The sequence below is a fragment of the Grammomys surdaster genome, unplaced genomic scaffold (genome assembly GCF_004785775.1).
Source record: "Grammomys surdaster isolate TR1022 unplaced genomic scaffold, NIH_TR_1.0 188, whole genome shotgun sequence".
NCBI classification, from domain to species: Eukaryota; Metazoa; Chordata; class Mammalia; order Rodentia; family Muridae; genus Grammomys; species Grammomys surdaster.
In genome coordinates this window covers 5,370,576-5,393,764 of record NW_021604633.1, presented here as the reverse complement: position 1 = coordinate 5,393,764, position 23,189 = coordinate 5,370,576, and the positions used below count along the sequence as shown (strand labels likewise).

The 23,189-nt window shown below is 41.4% G+C and overlaps 1 protein-coding gene across 5 annotated transcripts in view; it reads left to right on the top strand.

Annotated features, from left to right (window-relative positions):
• The first annotated feature begins 1,372 nt into the window (after positions 1-1,372).
• The window catches only part of Sntg2 (syntrophin gamma 2), a 199,965-nt gene continuing 178,148 nt past the window's right edge, over positions 1,373-23,189 (top strand). For 3 of the 5 annotated variants that reach the window (XM_028768843.1, XM_028768842.1, XM_028768845.1), the window contains exon 1: positions 1,373-1,591. Coding sequence is in view for 2 of the 5 variants with exons in the window: in XM_028768841.1 (XP_028624674.1) it covers positions 1,520-1,591 (72 nt within the window). In the remaining 3 variants the exon portion in view is untranslated. The remainder of the gene's footprint in view (positions 1,592-23,189) is intronic. The other 2 variants (XM_028768841.1, XM_028768844.1) reach the window with 2 other exon arrangements.

The following is a 23,189-nucleotide window of genomic DNA, read 5'->3' as shown; positions in this document are numbered from 1 at the left end:
TGTAATTCAGGTAGAAGTCTATCTTTAGACCTCTGATTTCCCAGAGATTGAACTCATGTACTTTTCAAAATGCAACTTCAAATGAATTGCATGATCTCATTCTTATGCTAGGTTTTTTTTTTTTTACAAACAAAAATTGCTAAACATTTTTTATCCAGTCATCTAAGGCATGTTTTTTTATACTGGGAAAGCACGAAAGGATGGTTGTAAGCCTCTTTGTCCATGAACCAAAGCTGTGGAATTGTAGGCAGAAGATAAATAAGACTTGGGAACCTAGAAAGCCTTGCTCCTGTGCTGCTGGGTCACAAACCCAGGGCTGCTCAGGTTTCAGCTGTGAATGGTTTGTTCCACATTTGTTTGTCCATTGCGGGCCATGAAAACCTCACATTAGACTGCCAGTTTTTCCCAACAGTGCAGCAGTAAAGTCAAGAAAAGCATCTCAGGGTGCTGTCCACTGGCACATTCATACCTGTGAGTGATAGGGCTGGGATATAAGACCCAAAGAGGGAGGAAAATATAGGTTTGCTTTTTACTCAAGTATTGGCAACTCATGAGTGAGGGTGCAGACAGGCATAGACTTTTAGCCCAGACTAGTTTTTATTTACATTTATACTAGTATGATGTGAGTCTATAAAACCCAATATCACGTTTCTGACATTTCTTTTGACACAAATCTGATCAAATATGAGACGCTCTTAACTGGGGCTGGTGACTAAGTTGGAGCCCTTATGGAAAGTGTGGGAGGCAGAGTGAAATTAGGGGTACAGACCCCAGAGTGCCCTCAGAGTGGAGCCTAAGTAGATGCTAAGAGAGAAAAAGACAGGCATACAGGAATGGAGACCACTGAGGCTGAAGGACTTACTCATATGCTTTCTTTGTTTTTCCCAGAAAGTGGGTCCTTAGGGCAGCCAGGCTAGGCTATGGTGTGGAAATCCAGAAACACCAAAAGGACCCAAGGGTGTTGTCGGGACAAAGTACCACTACACTCAGAATCTAAGAAGCTTTGCCAGCAGAAATGGCCAGGAAGCATCAGTAAGTGCCAGTGATGATATCATTAGAATCCACTGGGAATAGCTACCTGGTCCCCGATGGCCCAGGTGCCAGGTCAGCCTTCTAACCCTAAGGGAGGCGCGCATCTGAGATTGTTTCAGCTCTCTACTTTGCTGACCAAGGTGAGGGAAGTGATATTCCCGGGTAGGAGGTGGGAGCCGGCTTTACAGCTCTCACAAACCAGTTCAACGATCACTGGCTGGAGGTGGAAAGGCAGAACTGATGGGCGGGGTTACCGGGCATAAGGCGGGGCTTGATGGTAACGGGCGGGGCTTGGTGGGCGGTGAGCAGAGTAGTAGGGGCCGTGCTGCTGGGAGGTGGGCGGGGTTCCGTGCCTGCCCTGCTTGCTAGCGCAGTGGCTGCTGGCTCTGTCCGCCCCAGCCCGTCCACAGAGGGGCGCGGGCGCCGTGCTGGCGCTGGACTTGGGAGCTCCGGAGCCCGAAGCGCACGCCTAGCCGCGTGGGCGGCGATGAGCGCCGAGGGATCGCAGTCCCTGGCCGCCCCCCGCGGGCGACCTAGTCACCTACTGGTGCCCGCGCGGGTGAGTGGGGTCCCCTGGAGGCCCTCTTCCTCAACCTCTGAGTCCCTTTAGTCTCCCTGCTTACCCTTCTCTTCCAGCGCCTCCTCCTTTCTTTGAGTCCTTGTGTCCCCCTTTCCGGGTGGCTCTTGTGGGCGGCGGTTGGCTCTGGGCCCTGGGCATAGTGGATAACACTAGCCCCTGGGCACCGCAATCTTGTCTTTCTTGCATCACAGTTACCAGCGTGCAGGTTTTTGTTTTCTTATCTTTAACATCTGGGTCATGGGGCACAGGTGCTTTCCTTTACTGCGTGGTAACTAAGGTCTTCCAGACCATGGGGTCTGGGCTCTGGCCAGTGTTTCTTCCAAGGAGTGGTCTTTCAGGGGCTCTTGCAGCAACTCAGGCACTATGCAGGGGTTCTTGTTGTCCCCTTGATTAGGTATGGTGCCAGCTGCCTCTGCCTATCGCTTGGGCCACCAGCTCAGTTTCTCCAAGAAACCAAGAGGATGCTGGTGGGCCAACTTTGCAACTTGATGTTTTTAAAAGTCTATTCTAGGTCCTACCCACCCACCCACCCCCCCTATTTTTAAAAAATGAAACTATTGATTGACAAAACCCTGAAATGTTGATTTAAACAAAAACGGAAAGTTCTTGGAAACCTTCAAGTTGCCACCCACACAGCACAACCAAGTGTTCTGGAAAGGGTGCAAGACAGCAGCTGTTTATCATGGCCTTAGGAAGCTGTGTGCTTGTGTCCTGGGGTGCAGTCACGCCTCCTTTTTAACTTTGCTCAAGCGCCCAAGCCTTCAGCACTACAGGAGAATAAGGTCCTTTTAGGGTAACAAAGGTTTCTAAGACTGTAGGCTGGAGTGGCTGCTAACTGTCCAGTCACAATGCTTCAGAAATAAGCATTTAGTGCACAGTGGCATGTTTAATGTGTTGAGACCAGTGTATCTGCTTTGCAAATTGAACCATCCTAGAGAATCCCGAGACATCTTCAACATTTTGGGTGGAATGTGGTGGGATTTTGTCTTTTGTTTGTTTGCTTTATTTTATTTTTTTAATACTTTGTAATGTGATTAGTGACCCAAGTACAGCAGATGGGACTCATATCTTAGAAAATACACCTAAATTACCTGGAAATAGAAGGAAGCAAGTACCACTGGCTTTCTGACATATTATTCTCAGGACTTTAATATAATGTACTCCCATAGTGCATTTTGGGAAATATTCTTGCAACAAGTCTTGTTAGTAACTATTATCATTAGAGGAGGAATTGAAGTGATTTATTTTACTTTGAACCTATCCATGAGTTTTGGCAGACTTCAGTTTTAAGTCTATGCATTACATGGAAACCTTCGAATAAGCTTGTTGAGCTCCATGTCAATCACTATGTTGCTAGATAGTCCAAGACCTGTTTAGCATCTTAGGTGTCACAGGAGCCTTGATGATGTGAAATGGCCCATCAGAACTGTACTTGAAGGGGACCTTTTGCAGTAATGTAGGGCTAAACCCCAGTGGTTTTAGGTCATATTCCAAGTAAATCTGCCCAAATTGACATTTACACATTCTCAGTATCACAAGGTTGTGTTAACTGCACTTTATGTTTCAGTACTTGAACCTCTGATGGATGGTGCCTAACAAATCCCTGGAGCATAGCCATCTTTGAAGAATTCTGCAGTTTCTTAACAATTACTGTGCATGACACTATTGAGCTTGCAATGCCTAGCTTTGCAATTGTTTCAGTTAACAGAATTTAGACCATCTACTTAGAAAAATGATTATATAAAAAAAAAGGTACTGGATCTATCGTAGTCCTACTTTTACTTTTTCTGTCTGACGTCAAAAGTATAATGTATTCATTACAATGGCTGCTTGTTTGAATCATAGCAATTGGGCCAGATTTGGTGTCTCACACCCATTTTTCTGAGTTAAGTCATTTCCTAAAGTTCTCTTCTGAGAATCAACCATTCCATAGATTGAGAGAGTGTGCAGTTCTTAGTGGGACTTTGTGTTTACTGAGTATTTTTCTGTTTTTAAGTGGTCACTCTTCAATACACAACAGTGTGAACCGGTAAGTTGCAGATTCATAGGATGATCTACCCTGCCCGTGGGAAGGTGCAGAGATTTCTAGTCGTTTTGAAGGCACACTTCATAATGGAATCATTTAGCCATTTGTTTTTCAGAGCTGCTATTACTGCAGAGATAAGTTAAGCAGGCACTGTAGGATCGCAGTACTTCCCTTTGTTTCCTGCTCCTGTTACATGTCTTTCTTTCTTTCAGACACTTTTGATCTCACCAATAGAATTTCTTTTGGTGCCTGTGACATCATAGGCCAAACCCATGTATTTAAAAACAGGGAGTTACTCAATTTTACCAGAAGACGTGTCTCATGATGAACATGCAAACAGGACCTAGTTTAGAAAACAGTATTTACTTGTCAAAAATATCAGAAATTAAATTTGTCTTTTTTCCCTGAAATATATGTGACAACTTCTTATATCTACTTATCTGTCTGGTTTTCAGTTTTAATCTAGATATATATTCCAGGACGACTCACACAGCACACTTTTGAGAAGTCAGACGGTATTGTTGGTATTGAAGGACAAGATAAGAGGGAAGTCGTTGCATCCGGATCCCTTGTTTTTAAATGGTTACTATCCCAGGGTTTCGTGCTCTGAAATGTGAGCATATGTAACTAATCACATCAGGTAGAGTTCCACAGAAGAAGGCCCTCCCCTTCCTTCCTTCTCCCTTGTGCTGTGTTGTGTTGGTACCCAGGGGTTGCACTGTACTTACAGTATAAGGAGAGACTCAGTGATTAGCATTGGAGAAAACTAGCAGCCCCAGCCTGGGAAGCCCACTTATCTCCTCACCTGTAAAGTCTCCAGAGCAATTCTTATTGCTCACTTGCATTCTGACACCAGTCACCCTTAGTAATTAGCTGTCATTTTAAAATTACAATTGCCATATATAACTTATATGTCATTGTGATGCTATGATCCATGCATACATTATGCATACATTTAGCTACTATGGTTCTCAGGAACCCGCTATTCAGTTAGACTGAGCAATTTTGTTGCGTAAAATGAAATGAAGAAGGTTCCTAAAGGCCTTTTATGGAAAAGACATTAACAATTTCATGGAAAAGGCACTTGGGTTTTATACTGGTAGGTCTTTCCCTTGTGGTCCCATAACCACGGCTGTCCTGAGCTCACATGGGGTTGGAAAAGTTGCATTGTTTTCTGCCAACAGGAGGTGGCGCTGTCTCCTAGGCCTTACTGGAGTCCCATTCAGACTGTGGAAGCCGGCTTATCCCTTCTATTTCTGCACTAAGCTCCCCTTGCGGACTTGATCCCCACTCAAGGCCATTCCTGGCTTCCTCTGGGAGCACTGGCTGTTCTTCTCTACCCCCAAGGACACACAGGGCATCTTCGAAATCCTATCCTGCCCAGTGACAACTAAAACTCTACCATCCTGCACGCTTCAACACATGCTATTAAAAAGTGCCGTGAGGATTATGTGATTCTTTTTCAGTTTGAATTTCCTTGTTAAATATTTCTTTTCAGATCTGGTATTATTATTCATCCGTTACAGTTTTATTAGGCAAATAATTAAGATTTAAGGAAAACGACTATGCCTTTTTCGCTTATTTAAGGCTGTAATTGCAAAGTTATAAAAATGTCAGGTTATATTTTTAACACGTAAGGTATTCTAATTCCAGAGACTACTTACTTCAAAACTGCTAAATTTTCACTCTGTTTAACCTGTTTTTATCTCCATTTTCTCTACCTGCCTAACACATTATCTGCCTTAATATTTACAATAATGTTTTTTTGTATTGTGAAAGAATGATGCTGATTTTAAACTGTCAGCATTTGGACTTACCCAGCTTGGATAGGCACCAAAATCCATTTGACATTTGGACGGATTCCACTTGGTTACAGCACTGACTTGTATTACGATAAATACAATCACATGAGATATTAAAACCACTGTGTGTGTCACTGCAGTCATTGACTCTTATTTTTTGGATTTATTTCTCTCATCACTGTTCCTTGGACCCCAGCTCCAGGAAGAAATGTACACCTCACTCCAGACAGTAGTAAATTCATTTAAGCCCTGAGCGATGAAGAATAAATGTATCCATTTTTATTTTAATTGAAGTAACTGGATGGAAAATCGCATAGCACTGTTGACTCTCATTCCTAGAACTGATTTGAACAGTTAGAGGTCTAAGTGGTAGTACTTTGTTATAGGTAAAATATAACCATAGAATTCTACCCAGTTTTATAACAAACAGTCCATATTTGTGAAGTATGGTATAATTGTCAGTGATCCCAATAAGATCTATAATTTATTTTCCATGAGAAACACATATTTCACATCTAGGACATCCCCACACTGCTGGGTGACTCAGCTTTTAGACATTGAACAAAGAAATCTTCCTCCCCTTTCCCTTTCCAAGATGAGGTAAAAGAGAAGGAGAGGGCTACCCCCAACTTGTGACTCCAATTGATTCTCTGACTTTTCCTGTGGCAAGAGGTGTCATGCTGTACTGCACTTGCTGAGGACAGGGCTGACCCCACTGCCCCAGTCCCAGACCTCTGTACCTTTGTCTTCAGGCAGATGCTCAGCTTTAGGGTGTATTAACCAGCTCTTCTTCTCTTCTGGACCCAATATGGTAACAGCCCCAATTGGGTTTTCACACTAGGGTAGATAGGGTAGCCACTGGAAACGATTTTACATAACCTCTTGTCTGTTACTGGCCAGGTCCTGGGCTCCCCAAACTATGCCTCTGTTTCATTCTGTGCCCCCAAAGCTGTCTGTAAGCCACTCTGATTGGACCAGCTCTGTTTGAGGGTTCATAGAAAATATCTTCAAGGCTTGCCTTCTACTAAACCCTGAATTGCATCTCCTCTCTGACGGCCCCATGTCTCAACATCGTAAAGTCAACCACAGGCCTGTGTTGACTATTTAGACTGTGTCCTCTGAAATTTTGGCCTTGATTGTCCAACTTTCGTTGGGTAGGCTCATTTCCTGGACAGTCGTGCTAGCCTGGCATTGCCCCAGCTTCCCTATCACTGGCTCACTCTAGTTGTTGCATCCAGGACCTCCCACCAGCATCCACTGATGTCTGTGTACTCTGCTCATAAGCTTCCTGTGTCGTCCTCAAGAGCAGTGTGCCTGTGCCTGGCATTTAGGAAGGGACAGTCCCAGGTCAATAGTATCTCTAAAGGAGTGGCTGTTATGCCCCTTTTTTGGAGGAGGAGGAGGAGGAGGAGGAGGAGGAGGAGGAGGAGGAGGAGGAGGAGGAGGAGGAGGCAAGGCTGAGGTGTCACTTGTACTCCCGAGTAGTTGATTCCTCTGTTTATTCATAGCAGTCACTACTGTGAATGAGAGGAGAAAGCTCCAATTCTAGTTCTTGAACTGATCACTTGTTTTATACTTATTAGCTTATTGATATTTCATTAAAATTATGCCATTTTATTTTTACAGTAGCTAAATTTTAATTTTACACATCAGTATAACCATTAATGGTTAAATGTAATTTATTCTGTTCCCAAGTACTGAAGATTGTCTGTAGTGATTTCTTCAGGTAATTATACTTCTCCAAATGGCTCTATCAGTTTGACTTTTTGCACTGTAATTACCTAGAGTGTTCATTATGTTCCTAGTGTTGTGAAATTACTCTCCTACCTTAAACCTGGGATGCTCAGACTCCACAGGGGCCAGAGACAACCTGTTTAGAACCACATGCTGGTGTTGACATTGTCCGTTTAAGTTACATTCTCTTATTTATTTCTAGATACTGGGAGAAAGGCCACCTTATTAACAGTTGAAAGTATACCCTGTGTTTGGTACCACTGTGTCCATTTCCACCAAGAATTATCTTTTGGCTGGTGCTAAACATTTCAGAAGGGCATTCTGCCTGCTTGCAACATTATTTGTTTCATAGTAGAACTTCAACACTAGCTTGTGTGTGTGTGTGTGTGTGTGTGTGTGTGTGTGTGTGTGTGTTTGTAGCAAGATAGATAGTATCTTTACCTGGTGTAATCAGAAACACTCGCTACAGTAAGTACTTCCTGTGCTCTGAGAGAGGGATTGAGAGTGTGCATGGTGAGTAGCACCACCAGTCTCTGGAAAGAGAACTTGTGGTGCTGAAGAATATAGCATTTAGAAAATGCTGTGTGAATGTGAGTGTGACCATACGCATACATGCATAACTTACAGGACTTGACTGAGCTACTTGTGGTCCATCCATATACTTTCTTAGTGTAAACTAAAGACACCAGTACAGTGGGATGCAGATACAGACCTGGCTCAGGCCTCTGTCTGACTACAGAGCTTTATTTATCTTTGTTGTTGTTTTAGGACACTGGAGCTCCCCTGTAGCACAAGATGACTTTAAACATCTGATTTCCTCCCAAGTGTTAGGATTATAGGTGTGTGCCATTGTGTGGCTGGCTTCCTGTCAGACTGAAATTTGTGACCAGAATAACCAGAGATATATGCAGAGGCTATTGAGAGAGGTAATTTCTTTATGGCTTTTACGTGTTTAATTGATATAAATATAGATTCAAAATATGTAGCATGATCTTCATTATATGAATACCATGTATACTAACTAAAAAGCCAAATTATGTAACATGCATCACCTCCAACTTTTACCGTTCTGTGTATATCAACACGTGTCCATGTATCCAAGGCATTTAAGATATGTACACATCTTCTCTCAGCAGTCTCAAGTACCATAAAGCCTTTTCCTCTAGCCAGCAGCTCCCCAGTTTTCTCCTACAGTTGTTGGTACCCATCATTTCTCCGTCTTCTTATGTGCGTACAGCTGTTTGGACTCCATAAGCAAGTAGGTCTGTAGGGCTTTCCTCTAAGTTAAAGATTCTGAGAGAATCCACTCAGGAATCATCTGAATGGTGTTTAAACAGGGAACATGGACTCTGGTGCTAGGAGTGGGGAGCCAGGGTGAGAACTTGGGAGGCCACGCTGAGGCAGAGAGGGAGATGAGAGCAAAGCTGAAAGCTGTAGAGAGCCCGAGACCTTTCCAGAGCTGAAAAGGGAAGAAGGAGTCTCTACAGAAGCACTAAGGAATTGACCTTGATCTTCTGAATGCAGAAGTATAAAAAAAAAAATGAGGTTTGGTGGTTGTTGGACAGATTGTCACAGTAACATTTTCATTGTAATCCTAGCTAGACACATCATCTTTGGTAAGGAATATCTTCAACACCAAAATAAAATTTAAAATTAAATTAAATAATAAAGGAATGTAGTTTTCAAGGAAAAACATGTCTTTGATTGCCTTTGAGCATAGATACCTCCTTCAAAGCCATTAGAAATAGTTTTATGGTTGCCAGTGTGTGCCTAGTGCTATGTTCTGAGGGCTTCATGACTTTAGGTAGCACAAGCTTCTCAGAGGCTCATCGCATGGGTGATGCTCACTATTTCTAGGTAAATTAAGGACAAAATGTCTTTGACTGTCTAGGCATCAGCTGCATCTGTAGGGATCCAGATCCCTACAGGATGCCCCTCTACATGCTGTGTACACTTGAGAGAAATGATAGTAAATATTCCTGTTAGAGGCCACTTCCTGTTAGCCAAGATCAATAGGAATGGGAAGATCAGAAACCAGCAGGGAGGGATGGAGCCCTTTGTTTGTCTTTGGGTTTGAAGTGTCCTCACAGTTTCATTCTTGAATGTTTGTTTCCAGTGACTCTTGATATTTAGGGAGCTGGGGGAACCCTTAGGAAATGGGGTCTAGATAAGGGAAGGAGGTCACTAGGGGTGTGTGTTTGACGGCAACACCCATTCCTGGATCCAATTCTGTTCTGTGTGCTTCCTGGTCCATCCTACTATTAGTAACAATTGCTACATGTTCCCAACTGTTGAGGCTGGAGTATTGCCCATCATGCCTTCACTGCTGTGATGAACGGGACCCTCTGAAACTCTGAGCCAAAAAGCTCCCAGTCCAGGTGGTTTCTGACAGGTAGATTTTTAGAGTGACACAGAAGAAATGAACCCACATTTAAAGTCACTTGTTTTCACTCTGTGTCACTACCACAGACTGGAGACAACTGGAAGGTCAGGGAAGGTGGACACTGGTGCCCTGGTCACACTGTGTGAGTCCATATGAGGAGATATAAGCAACGATGTATGTCAGATTTTCTGTTTTGTTTATAGGCAAGATTTTGTGAAAAAAGCAGCCATACGAATGTTAAAAAATTTGAATGAGACTTCTAGAATTGTGGCTATCAATTTTGGGAAAGGTTTTTCCTCTTGAGTGAACTAAAAAAAAAAAAAAACAACAACAAAAAAAACCTCGTTTCTAACATGTTTCTACAATATGGAACAATATGGAAATGTCATACATAAAAAATACTTTATAGTTCAGTTTATAATAACAAAATACTTTAATACATTTGTAAACTAGAGTTTCACCTTGTATAGTTTTACTTCTATATTAACCATCTATTTATAAAGCATATTCTGCTGCTTATTTTACTTTAGTCATTTATTTTGTTTTTTGCTTTTTTATTTTTCTTTTTCTTCTTTCCCTTCCTTCCCTCCTCCCTCCCTCCCTCCCTGCCTCCCTCCCCCCCTCTCTATTTATTTCTCCTTCTTCCTCTTCCTCTTCTTCTTCTTCTTCTTCTTCTTCTTCTTCTTCTTCTTCTTCTTCTTTTTTTTTTTTTTTGAGATAGTCTCCAGCCTCACTCTATGGCCCAGGACAGCCTTGAATTTGAACCTTCCTGCCTCAGACTCCCCAAAGCAGGCTTCCTGGAGTGCAATGCCACGCCTGGTTCCTTTTGCAATTTGCCTTTTACTTTGTATTTTGGTGGTAACTCCAGAGACCAATATTTTGGTATAAAAATGGCAACTTAAAAGTTCTATAAAGATATGACATTTCTTTGAAGCTGAATTGGCTGAGGCTTTATAAACTTCCTGTAATTGCTTTAGAAGAAAAAAATCTAAAGTCAACACTGTCTAAATTGGTGTATAGGATTTGAAATGCAGTAGAAACTGGTTTATAACTCAAAAAAATGTTATAATGTAAAAAATGGTATTGAACAACTAAGTTTCTTTATTTAAAATCCAGAAAGATATGAGAAAGTACTGTGAACTTCTAAAATTGTTTTTTATTTGAACTCTCTTAAGACTAGAAAAATATACAGTTTTTTAAATTTTAAAAGTATTTTGCTAATTAAAAATATTTTTCAGATATTATTTGTGGGTTAGAAAAAGAAAATCCTACTTTATTACAAATTTTCAAAATGTGATACGTTTTTCTAACTATGAACAAGGTACACCACTGATTTCCAGGCTTAACTGAAACACTGTTTTGATCAACTTCTCATAACCCCAGGTGGTTGTGAGTAAACCCTGTGGCCTTTAATCCCAGGCTGAGGAGGCAGAGACAGATGAATCTCTGTGAGTTGAAGGTCAGAATGAGCTACAGAAGGAGTTCCAGGACAAGGAGACCTACACACAGAGAAACACTGTGTCAAAAAACCATATATACATATATACACATATACATACATATATACATGTGTATATATATATATACATATATATGTGATATCAAATGTGTATAATTGACATTTATGATTTAAAAGTAACAAATACTTTAAAATAAGAGAAATTAGATTCTAATTTAGAAACTGCTAATACCCGATGATAATGCAATGATTAATCACACACATAGGGTACCCTCCTCTTCTGTATACAAAACAAATTGTACTGGATGAGCATCTAATACTATATTAAGGATTTTAATTATTCTTATTTAATGATAAGAATTAATTTCCAAGGCTGGTCTGATGTCACTAGCTTGTAAGTCCAGCAATTTAGGAAGCTAAGACAGGAGGCTTGCAAAGTTCAAGAGCAGGTTGGGCAACATACCCTGTCTCAAAGTAAAAAACAAAAAACAAAAACAGAGGGTTAAGGACAATAGGTCAGTAACATGACACTGTGCCTAGCTTGGGAGGAACCCCAGGGTTCTCCTATACATACATACATACATACATACATACATACATACATACATGCATGCATACATACATACATACATAAAGGCATTTTTAGGCTAGGCAATGTTACAACCCAGATTTATTCTTTGGTCTGAGCACACTCTACACTATATGTTAAAATTAGTTTCAGTGGTGGATGGGGAGCTGGTGATTAAACTGTGTGCGAGGGGGAGGGGTGAGATGGAAAAACTGTCTGATTAGGGTGAAGTACAGATCTCCATGAAGTGACTCTATCTGAGCAAAGGTGCTTCTCTGTGTACTATGTAATTATTCTCGCCCAGGGGTGGCTGGCCAGGCCTGCCTCAGATCTCTGAAGATTCCATGTGCCTTGGGCATTACAGTTATTCCCTTCCAGCTCTTCTGCCAAATTGTGGCCTCAGAGAATCTTGCTTTCTTATTAAGGGAGAGGTGAAAACTTGTAGGTTGGCATTTTGCTGTTCATTAAGAAGACATGGTGTAAGGAATTTACTCGGAAGCCCCCATGACCTTCCTTGTTCACAGTTTTTCTTTTAAACCCTCGAATTGAGAAGGGGCAAGAAGATGCAAATAGAGGTCCATGCAGAAGCAATGTGAAGATGGCCAGGCCAGCTGACCTGGGCTGGAGGCTGCTCTGAGAACTGCTACTCTGGGTACCAGCTGGTGCAACAAGCTCTGTATTTCTGCCACCTTCTGAATACCTTCAGCTTCTGAGGTCTGTGTGGGTAGTATGTACCAGTACCTCAGTATAGAATGTGTATGAAATGTAGAACCTGGAGAAGAAATAGTTACTGGGCTCCCTTTACTTGGTTTGGCTGGGATGCAAGCTGATTCCTAAAGTCCAGACATGTTCATCTGCTTCTGTAAGTCAGGATCATTTTATTAAAGTATGTCTTACTTGTATCCAGTTTAGATTGTTTGGGTTTATTTCTCCCAAACACCTGTGATTTATGGAGTAGTATTTAGTCAATTTGTGTATTGCAAGTGGGATTACTGATTCCTCCTTGATAAATTGACCTCCTGATGGGTTAACTGACCTACACCTGTGTTGACAGAGCCACTGTAGGGTTATGTGACCTGCTCTCACATTACCTGAATCATTCTAGGGTTAATTGTCACTTATGAGAGTTAAATTTTAGAGTCTGTTTTTGAGGGAATGTTCAGAATAACCCTGTATTCAGTATTGACACAGGACATTCAACTTTTCTATTGAGTAGGGAAGACTCAGGTTTGTCTAAAAACAACTTTCAGAAAATAGTTCCTCTAGTCCCTCTAACATTTTTATAACCTATTAGTGAAATTTGAGAAGATCACCAGAGTTGGTGTTCTGGGGTGTTCACCCATACCTTACATGATGGATTTCACCCTCTACTTACCTTCACTAATATCAAGGCTACAAACCCTATTTTCCTTTGTTACTGGTGTCATTTAAGACTTTGAACTAAGCAGTTCAGGCCAGATAGTGCTGACCTGAGAATGAGAACTCAGACTGGGCTTGGCTCATTTCTCACTCATACATTTGCTGTCCATGTGTCCATGAGTCTCCAAGCTGGGGAGATGATGGAAACTCACTGTGTCCTATGGACTCCTGTCCCTGTTCTCTAGCAATGTCCAGTTGGAAGCCTTGACTACTTAGAATCCTTAGTGTGAGCCAGGGTGCATGTTTTCCCTTTGGAGGTTTCTCAAGGCAGCAATATCAGCCTCAGGGTGCCCCTGAGTTGCACTCAGAAATGGAATGGTGCCTAAGTGGCTATGGAACAGACTGGCCATCTTCAAGGATACGTTTTCCCTTCTGAGAAGGGTCTCCTCCAGGTCCCTCAAAATCCCCCAGCTCTACAATGCTTACTATTAGGTCTGCTCTACTTAGCTCTAGAAGAAGCTGTGATTATTTTAAACAGATCATGGTAACCTACATCAGTTTTCAGTGTCTCGCTTTCTGGAGGTATGCTGACTCTGGAATCTCTGGAGTCACTGTGGTATGCAAAAGGGAAGTCCTTCTTGCTTTAGAACTCTTGGATGAGCTAAAATGGAGTTCTATGTTCTCCAAGACTTCAGACATCTGCCTTTGATGTCTGATTTGTCTTTGATTTGTTTTTGCATTTCCCCAATCTCATTTCTTTCTCTCATGATTCTGGCTTAAGTGGCTATCCCTCACTGCTGAATCAAGATCGTGGGTTACAGCCTGCCCTGGTTCTGGCTTAAGATCTCTGCTTCTTAAATCATTATAAGCTAGAAACATCAGTCTCCTGCTCCCACTGCCACAACTACTTGTCACTTTCCCCACGATGTCTTCTTTGCCATGATGGATTGAACTTCCTCAAGCCAAGAGCCCAGCCGAATCCTTCCCTCTTTATATCATTTCTGTAAAGGGCAAGGAAAATAAATAGCTGATGGAACTGGTGAAATCTGGCTCGTCACCACAACTCTGGGAGATGATCTATTTTGATTTCTTACTCAGTGCAGGATTACCAAATAGAATTCTGAGTACAGCTTCCTGAGGCCCCTCCATGCCAGCACATCTTTTCCTGGATCCTACGTTTTAGGAGTAGTCACTTGGTTTCCTCACCGCTGGTGTGTCATCTTGAATTCGGTCTGCCTTGTCCTACGTATGAGCTCATTCCCAGGGAAGTAGTGTCAGCCAGTGATGGTTGTTTCAGAGGGTGTCGGGTGTAGCAGAGGCTAAGCTGGACATCCAGGTAAGTGTGACGGAGGTGGGTTTCCACATCCCAGAGAAGCCTTGGCTCTGAGGGGCAGTGGGGACGCCCTGCTACCTTGTAGCTATGGCTTGTCCATGATCCACTCAATCATAATCTGTTTAACCACATCACCTTAAACTGTACAACAGTGGGATTTGAGTTCTGGCTTCCTGGAAATGGCATCAGCCTCTGCAACAGACATGATCAGTTGAGATGAGTGACCTTACCTATAAAGCAGAGGCTATGCCTCCCTGTGGATGGAAAGGTTGTGTTCTTTGATTACTTACAATGCTAAGTAATGACACTGAGTAAAAAATATAGGATAATTGTACGAAAGAGACTGGAGGAGCCTTATCCTGACTTCGGATCTGACTGGGAAGATGTATATAAATTAGAAAACTAAGAGTTTAAAAGAGGAGAGAAAGAGAAGATAGTATTAACCCCAAATAAAGAATAAACACATCTTCTAGCAAGCCAGAGTGTGGTTTTGACCTGGTCATTGGCATAACTCCTTCAGTAGCTGGAGATTTTGTAGGACAGATACTGATGATTTTGAACAAGATTCTCATTCTTCTTTTTTTAATCACAAAACTGGGGTAATGCCTGGTTCACGTCACTTTTTTGTGATCTCAGAGGTTTAGAAGTTGCAACTTTTACCACTCTTGTGTTTTGAGATTTTAAAACATCCACAGATAAGCTCATGATCTGAAAAGTGTTCACCATTACATGAATTGTAAACCTCCATTAAAAAAAAAAAAGAAAATAAGCACGATTGAAAATGAAAAGTTGCTAAACACAAATTTAAATAGAATAACATAAGAAATCCCAAATTGCATTAAAATGGAAATAGATGCTTATCATAAGTAAATAAGGAATGAAATATGCTCCAAAGAGACAAATTTTTATGTACATGATACGTAATTTTCTAAAATTTGAAAATATTTTTTAAAAACCTTTTTATTAAAGTACCGAGAAGGTGCGCAAGTGGCTGCCACATTGCCTGACGTGCCTGTGGACTTGTGTGGAAGCCATTTGACTCTGGACATGCCTCACTCTGACATGTGACAGTTGTGCTCACAACTGAATTAATGAAATTAATAGTTAATAATGAACATATCCAGATCGACTTCTGATACATGCACATTTGAAACACAAATATACTGTAGTTATAGTGTTTGAAGTTATATATTCATTTTACTACATTGAGCCCCTGTATCTCATTCCAGTTTTTTTTTTCTGCCTACAACAGTGGGTGTTTTAGACTAGATGCCTGGAAAGTATCTGTGGAAACAAGAAATGCTAAACTAAATTATATCTTCTTTCAGAACTTACTTCAGAACTTTTTAAGTTAAAGTGGTGACTCTGTTATTAGATACCATAAGTCAGCTGGAAAAGGTTTTGTGGAAAAAGACTCACAGGATAACTCACTGTATTTTCTTAGACGTCTCACTTCAGTGTCTCCTTTTGCCTAGGGAAGTACCAGTTTCCTTGAATTTTGGGTGGTCCTCCCGAGCTCTGAGGCCTAGCTCTCTTCCTTGTAGTGCTCAGAGATGACAGTTGTCCCTGGACCCAGGCATGGCTTATGCAGCATCACCTCTTCAGGCAGCTTTGAGTAGAATAAATAACCGTAGTGTGCCTGTGACTTCTGAGAAAAACCTCGCTCGTTCCTATGAAAGGAATCTCCATTGAAGCGAGCCTTCTTGGTATTAATTGTACACAAAGTTAGTAAAGGTATTTTTTTGTTACATTTGCAAGTGTTTCAGTAAGAACAGCCTGGGGACTGTCTGAGGCACGTTGGTGTGGGCTGTTGCAGCACCTTACCTTCTCACAGTATCCTACACTGGCTTCAAGTGCCTTAGTGACTGTGACAAAATACCCAACTTAATACTGTGACTTAAGGGAAGAAGGACTTATTTTGATTTTTGAGTTTAGAGGAGATATGGTCTATTGAGAACATGAGACAAACACTCTACAGCCAAGCTACTATAGCCTCAGCCCTCTTTTTGCTTTTATTTTGAGAGAAAGTTGTACTAAGTTTCTCAGGCTGGTCTTGGATGCATTATATAGCCCAGGTAGTCTTTGAGATTGTAAACCTTCTTCTGTCTCCCAAGGAGCTAGGATGACATGCCTGAATCACTAGGCCCATCTCCTTGGCATCATTTTTAAAAATGACTTTATTTTTCTGAATATGAATGTTTTACATGGATGTATGCATATATACCATGTGCATATCTGGTAGCAGAGGAAGCCAGAAGAGTATGTCAGATGTTGTGGAATGAAAGTTACAGATGGTTGTGAGCTGCTATGTGGGAGCTGGGAACTAAACCAAGGTCCTTGCAAGATCAATAAGAGTTCTTAACCACTAAGCTGTCTCTCTTGTTCTTCTGTGGACCTTTAAAAATGCAAGATCAGATTGCCTGTGAGTAGGGTATTTGTTTCTTAGTGTTTTATCCTTTTTTCTATCTTTTTATTTTTGTTTTATTACAGTTTGTAGCACCTCAGGTATAGTATTGCACAGGCAAAAGACGAGAGATCATTTCGCCTTATTTCTGATCTTAAAGGAGAAGCATATAGTTTTTAATTGTCAAGTATGTATTTTTATGCCATTTTTAATTAAAGGTGATTTCCTTTGAGGATTTCCAGAAGTTGATTCCCTGCTTCTACCATGTGTTCCTGGGACTGGACTTAGGTCATCAGGTTGTCAGATGCGGTAATGAGGGCCTTTATATGCTGAGCTATCTTGTCAGCCCTACCGCTAGGATTCATGGTAGAAGAATATTTTGAGTTTGAGTTTTGTAAAGTGTGTCTTGCGTCTATTAAGATGATACCATTTTTTTTGTTTGTTTTTAATCTGCTAATGAATTATATTGATTTTTTTTGAAGATCAAGACCACTTTACATTCCAAGGAAAAAACATCATTTGATCGCAGTAGAGTCAGTCTCTCTCTCTCTGTGTCTCTGTCTGTTTCTCTCTCTCCCTCTCTCTCTCTCTTCCTGTGTGTGTGTGTGCATGTATATGTGTGCATGTTTGTGATACTAATATGCAAAGCTCATGCCCTCTTCACTGGTGGCATCCAGTTCCTCGTTCTGGAGCGTCCTGCTTCTTTTCTTTCTTGTTTGTGGTTGTTTTCTCTCTCCTGGTTTCTCTAGTGTATTACTAGTTCCAACATTCTTTGTACTTTTATTTCTTGTTTTGAAGTTTATTAGATTTTTAAAATTTACTCTTTTCTTATTACTCCTTAATTTGAAGTTTATTGTTTTTCTTCTTGTACTTTAGATAGAATCTCATAAATTGATCCATCCCATCCCCCTTCTTTTAATTGTAAGTACTCGATAGTGTACATTTCTACTAGACAGTGTCATTCATTGCTTCTGGAAGCCTCTCAGTTTAGTTCCTTTATTCTTTGCAAAACCGTTATCCCAACAGAACCCAGACTCTGTCTATTATGGGGGTCTATTTACAAAATCAGCCTGTGGCTGGACCCTGGAACCATCACTACAGTTCTCTATGTGCAGTTTGTGCAGATGGTGTGGTTTGTCCTGAGAACCTACCTCCTCTTGAGACCTAGAGAAGGTCCCTGTAGGAGGAGCACAGCAAAAGCCCGTGCTGTTTGTGTTCCAGAGCATGGATATACCACACCTATGTCACAATTACTGTGATTCTTGGGAAGACTGGTCACAGGAGGGCTGCTATATCCAGCACGATCCTTGCTGATTCTCTAGTGGACACCTCAGCTGCGTCTTCAAATCCCTACAGTGGCTCTTGCAAGACAATGTTACATCACGGACTATAGCAAAATCATTTGATGTACCTTCTGCATTGCTGAGATTTTTCTTTATTTAGCAGTATGAATGAGGACACACTGTGTGTCATATTAGTCCTCCTGCATTTTAGGAATTGCGATGATGGCTTTGAACATGGTTTATCTTCATGAGCGTGTCAAGTGTACCTATAAAAGTATATTCTGCTGTTTTTTATTTATTCTTACAAATGTCATTAATGAAGTTGTAAGGCAGTTGGTTCATATCTTCTGTACCTTTGTTGATTTTTAGTCAACTTTTGTTGCAGTAATTACTGAGAAAGAAGATGAAGTCTCTACTGTAGCTCACTGGTTTTGCTATTTCTCTCGGTACTTGTTTACTCTTTTATTATACCTGTATGTGTTGTGTTAGATGCATGTACTTTGGAACTATATTTTTATGAATGAATTCAACCATGCACTGGGGCTGATAGTCCAAGCAGATGTGAGATGACAAGAAAATGGTACCTCTCCCCACTCCTACAACTGTCACATTTGGACTCAGGAAATACCTGAGAATACACTAGAAGCAAACATTTCCAGAATTATTAAAAAGTTCCTTTTCCAAGAACTATAAAACTATTGCTTTTCTGCTCAAGTTTAGTAGGTAGATGTCATCTGATATGTTTCAGGGACAATGTTGAGAACTTTAATTCTCGTCCACTAAATAACTTGTCTTAAATTAAATAGAAGGATTTCTTATATATGCCACAAACTGAATCAAATCTAAGTTTATTCCACCTCCCATAATTTTCTACTCACAAATAAATGAGTGTTCTATGTGACCTGCCACCACAGCTAGCTCTTCCTTTATGTGGCAGCTCCTAGCAGTTGGCATTGTCAAAATGCAGCCACCAGTTTTCAGAAACTCGCTGAAGTGGAAGATGAATACAAGCTTCATAGTTCCTGTGAGAGGCACATGGCCACAAAAGTAGCTGTGGTTGTTCTGGGTACAGAGTGGAAGGGTTTTATGCTCTGAATCAGTGCTGGGAATGATAAACATGATTTTCCCTTGAAGCAAGGTGTCTTGACTCATCGCAGAAAGTGCATGCTGTTGAATAAAGGGCATTTCTGTTATAGACCAAGGAAAACTGGAGAGAAGAACTGTTCTTGGATACACTTTAAGGATGCCAATCTGAGTGTTTTCAACCAGATTATTGTAAAATATATGAGAGAGAGAATGAGAGTGAGAGAGAGACACAGAGACAGAGAGACACAGAGAGACAAAAAGACAGACAGAGAGACAGAGAGTCAGAGACAGATTGAGATTGATTCCTGGACTGACCAATACTACTGTGCCTCGCAGATGGGGTAAGCAACCAAGATTAAACATCTTCTTATTCTGTGTGTCCTGCCACACGAATGCCAGCATATTGCTCTGAAGAAACAACTCACTAAGAGAAACAAGGAGGAGGCTTCAGAATATACTAAACTTTTGGTCAAGAGAATGAAAGACACTAAAGAAAAACTGTTCCCAGTGTTTACTAGGGACAGATTGCAAGAAACTAAGGTGTCCTCCATGGAGAGCTGCTACTTCTGAGTCTCTGAGTTCAGTCAAAAATAAGTCTTCAAGAATAATAAGTGATCAAACCTTGAAAAATTTCAGTAGATAAATTGTCATTCAACACTTCTAATGGATGAATTCCCTTAAAAGTTAAACAATTTTGCATAGCGCTGCCAGCTCTCTGTGGCATTTCTGAGTCTTTCATATGCTTTGTTCTGCCATGAATTCTTAGTTTTACACCCCTTAACTGTTCACATGTCAGCCCATTGAGGGACTTCTCTTCGTAGGTGAACAGGTCAGAGAAGCTGGTTTCTGTGAGCAGTGGAGGGGGATGGCCTCCTCTAGGACATCTTGGGCATATGAGATGAATAATTCATGGGCTCCATTCTGCTTCCTACTATCTGGAATCAGCATAGGAAATACTGTTTTTCCAAGTCACAGAGACTGCTGGAAGCCCACAGATGATAAATTTTAGATTAGAACACCCATATTTCCATCCCATTTTATATTTAAATTGAAAGGAGGTAGAAGTGTGGATTTATCACTTGTTTTGCTGAGAACACAATGGTCCCTACAAAGCTCACTATTTGCTACTGATGGCTATCTGCAATTTTAGCTCCATGTGCAATCTAGTATACATAATAAATATACAGGTGTGATGTTAAAATATGTGCTTCAGAAAATGGAGAGATGGCTCAGTGCAGAGAATACTTACCATGTGAGCACAAGGACCTGGCTGGTCCAAATTCATAAATTCACATAAATAAATCAAGTGTGATAGTGTGCGCTTATAAGCTAGTGCTGGAAGACAGACATAGGTAGATTCCTGGGGCACACTGGACAGAAAACCTAGCCTACTTGCAGGTTTCAGGGCAGTGAAAGACCCTGTCTGTATAAGAAGATGATGAAGGAAGGAAAGAAGGAAGAAAGGAAGGGAGGAAGGGAGGGAGGGAGGGAGGGAGGGAGGGAGGGAGGGAGGGAGGGAGGGAGGAAGGAAGAAAGGAAGGAAGGAGAAGAGGAGAGCCTCTGGGGAATGATTTTTGAAATGTCTTTGGCTCTCCATGTGCACATATACACATGCAAATGAATACGCACATACATAAGTCCCAGTACACATGAATATTTTCACAAAGAAAATACACACAGGGAAAATGTGTTTAATATTTGACATTGCACACACAAAAGAGAAAATACTTTATTATCTTCGAAACACATTAAGAGAATATTAGTTATAGTAACTTCTTTTCAAAGCTTAGGGCCTCTGCACCTCTGTTATAAATGTTCAGGGTTAGGGTTAGCCTTATAGGTGTTAACTGAACAATCTTTGTGACAGCCCAGTTGGGGAACTGCATTACATGTGGGAAATTGAGGCAAAAAGAAATGGAGTAGCCCAAGGTTGGAGTTGGTTGAAATTTGAATCTCAGCAGGTTCACTTGCAAATCTGTATTAATTATTCTTCTCAAATGCTGCATTTATTGCATTTTGTCTTATCCCTTCTGTTAGAAGGAAGAGGAAAAAGTGCCATTTCTTACCAAGCACTGTGCTGACTTGTCCTGTATCCTTGTCTGTGAGGTGACTTCTGTTAAATCCCATGATGATCTATCTGTCCTTCATCCTCATCTATGAGACTTCTGCTCTCTGCTAAGTCATGTGTTAGCTAGTCCTGCATCCTTCTCTGAAGTTCTTTGATGGGCTCTATCCTGGACTGTTCTGCATCATCCTTTGTGAGACTTCTGCCCTCTGCTGAGCTCTGTGCTACACTGACTAGACTTCTTTGTGAGGTCCTCTGAGGAGTTCTGTGTTGACTTGTCCTGCATCCTGGCCTGAGTGACTTATGCTCTCCAATGAACCCTGTACCTCCTTTACATAGGCACTGATCACAGAAGGGTTGAGCACCTCTTATGTATATAGAAGCACTGAGGACTCATACCAGGCCTCTACACCCAGAATAGTACTGAGTAAACCAGTTCTGAACAAGAGCCAGAAAGGGTGAAGAGCACAGTGTCACAATTGCTTTCAATTGGAAACACCCAGAGCCACTCCTTTGATTAGTAGGAAATAGATCATCTGCTTCTCAGATATGCAGTATGCAATAGGCAGGCAGAGTATGCAGACAGAAATTTTATTCTGTACCTTACCAGTGTATATGTCATTATGGTTTGTTTTAATGTCAACTTGCTACAAATTAGAATTGCCTGAACAGGCAACTTCAACAGAACTGTCCTGGTTGCTTTAATTGATGCAGGAAGATCCTGCTGGACTTGGGTTGGCAACTTCCTGTAGCAGTCCAGGAAGAAAAAGTATGGCAGAGGAAGAGTATTTGCCATTGGCTTGCTTGGTCTTCCCTCTTCCCTCTGATCAGATTTAATGCTGCCGACTCTGCTGCTGCTGTTGATTCCAGGCTGATTCCCAAATCAGCATTTCCAGACTTCCATCTTGTAGTAAGGATCAGCGACTCTCAAGGAACCCTGCCAGTTTTAAACACCAGATCATAACTGCTGAGGCACCAAACAGTGAACAGAGTAACTACCAGGTCGTTGGTCTCCCAGGTGAGACTGGAACTGTGGGACTGCTCTACCTGATGAGGTGCCCATACTGGAGGACCAAACAACTACTGGGTTCTCAGCCTCTTAGGTGTGACTCAGCTGCTGTTGCTATTTTAATATAATGACACACACACACACACGTATATATGCACAGACATACACACATGTATATATATAAACAGACATGTTTGTGTTCCCTCCAACAACACTAGAAATAATATAGTTACAGGCTATATAATTTGCTTTGAGAGACTTTGTAGAAGTATGCTTTATGTCCTTTTATTGACAAGAAATATTTTTTCATTTCTATTTTTCTTTTTTCTCCTTCACTTAACTTATTGTTTCAAATTTTCGTCCTGATTGCAGTCCCCTCCCTCCTCTCCCAGTCCACCCTCACATCCCTTTTCCCCTCTCCCCCTCCCCTTCTACTTTGAAAAGGGATTCTCCCCACCCATGAGAACCAGCCCACCTGGCACATGAAGTCACAATTAGACTAAGAGCATCCTTTCCTACTGAGATCAGACAAGGCAGCCCAGCTAGGGAAAAGGAATCCGAAGGGAGGAAACAGAGCCACAGTTGAGATAGCCCCTGCTTCAATTGTTAGGAGACCCACATGGAGACCACGAGGCATATTAGCTACATATGTGTAGGGGACCTAGGTCCAGCCCATACATGCTCTTTGATCGGTGGTTCAGTCTCTGTGAGCCCCCGTGGGCCCAGGTTATTTGACTCTGTAGATCTTCTTGTGGTGTCACTTCTATTTTTTTTAAAAACGAGTAAGTGCATTTTGTCCATATCAAACTATTAATCACCAAGTAATTCCAGAGGACCCAATATATACAAATCACTTTTGTTCTTAAGCACAATCTGGTTTCTAAAGCAAAGGCAGCAAGGAAAAGAACCACACCAGCTCCCTGAAGTCTGCATCTTCGCAGCGAGTTTCCATCAGATATGCTAAAGAACATCCTGCAAACATGCCCGCGCTCAGTCAACACAAAAACAAACTCCTCTTTGATTTTTTTTTTTCATGTGGCAAATGTAGAAACCATCAGAAGGCATG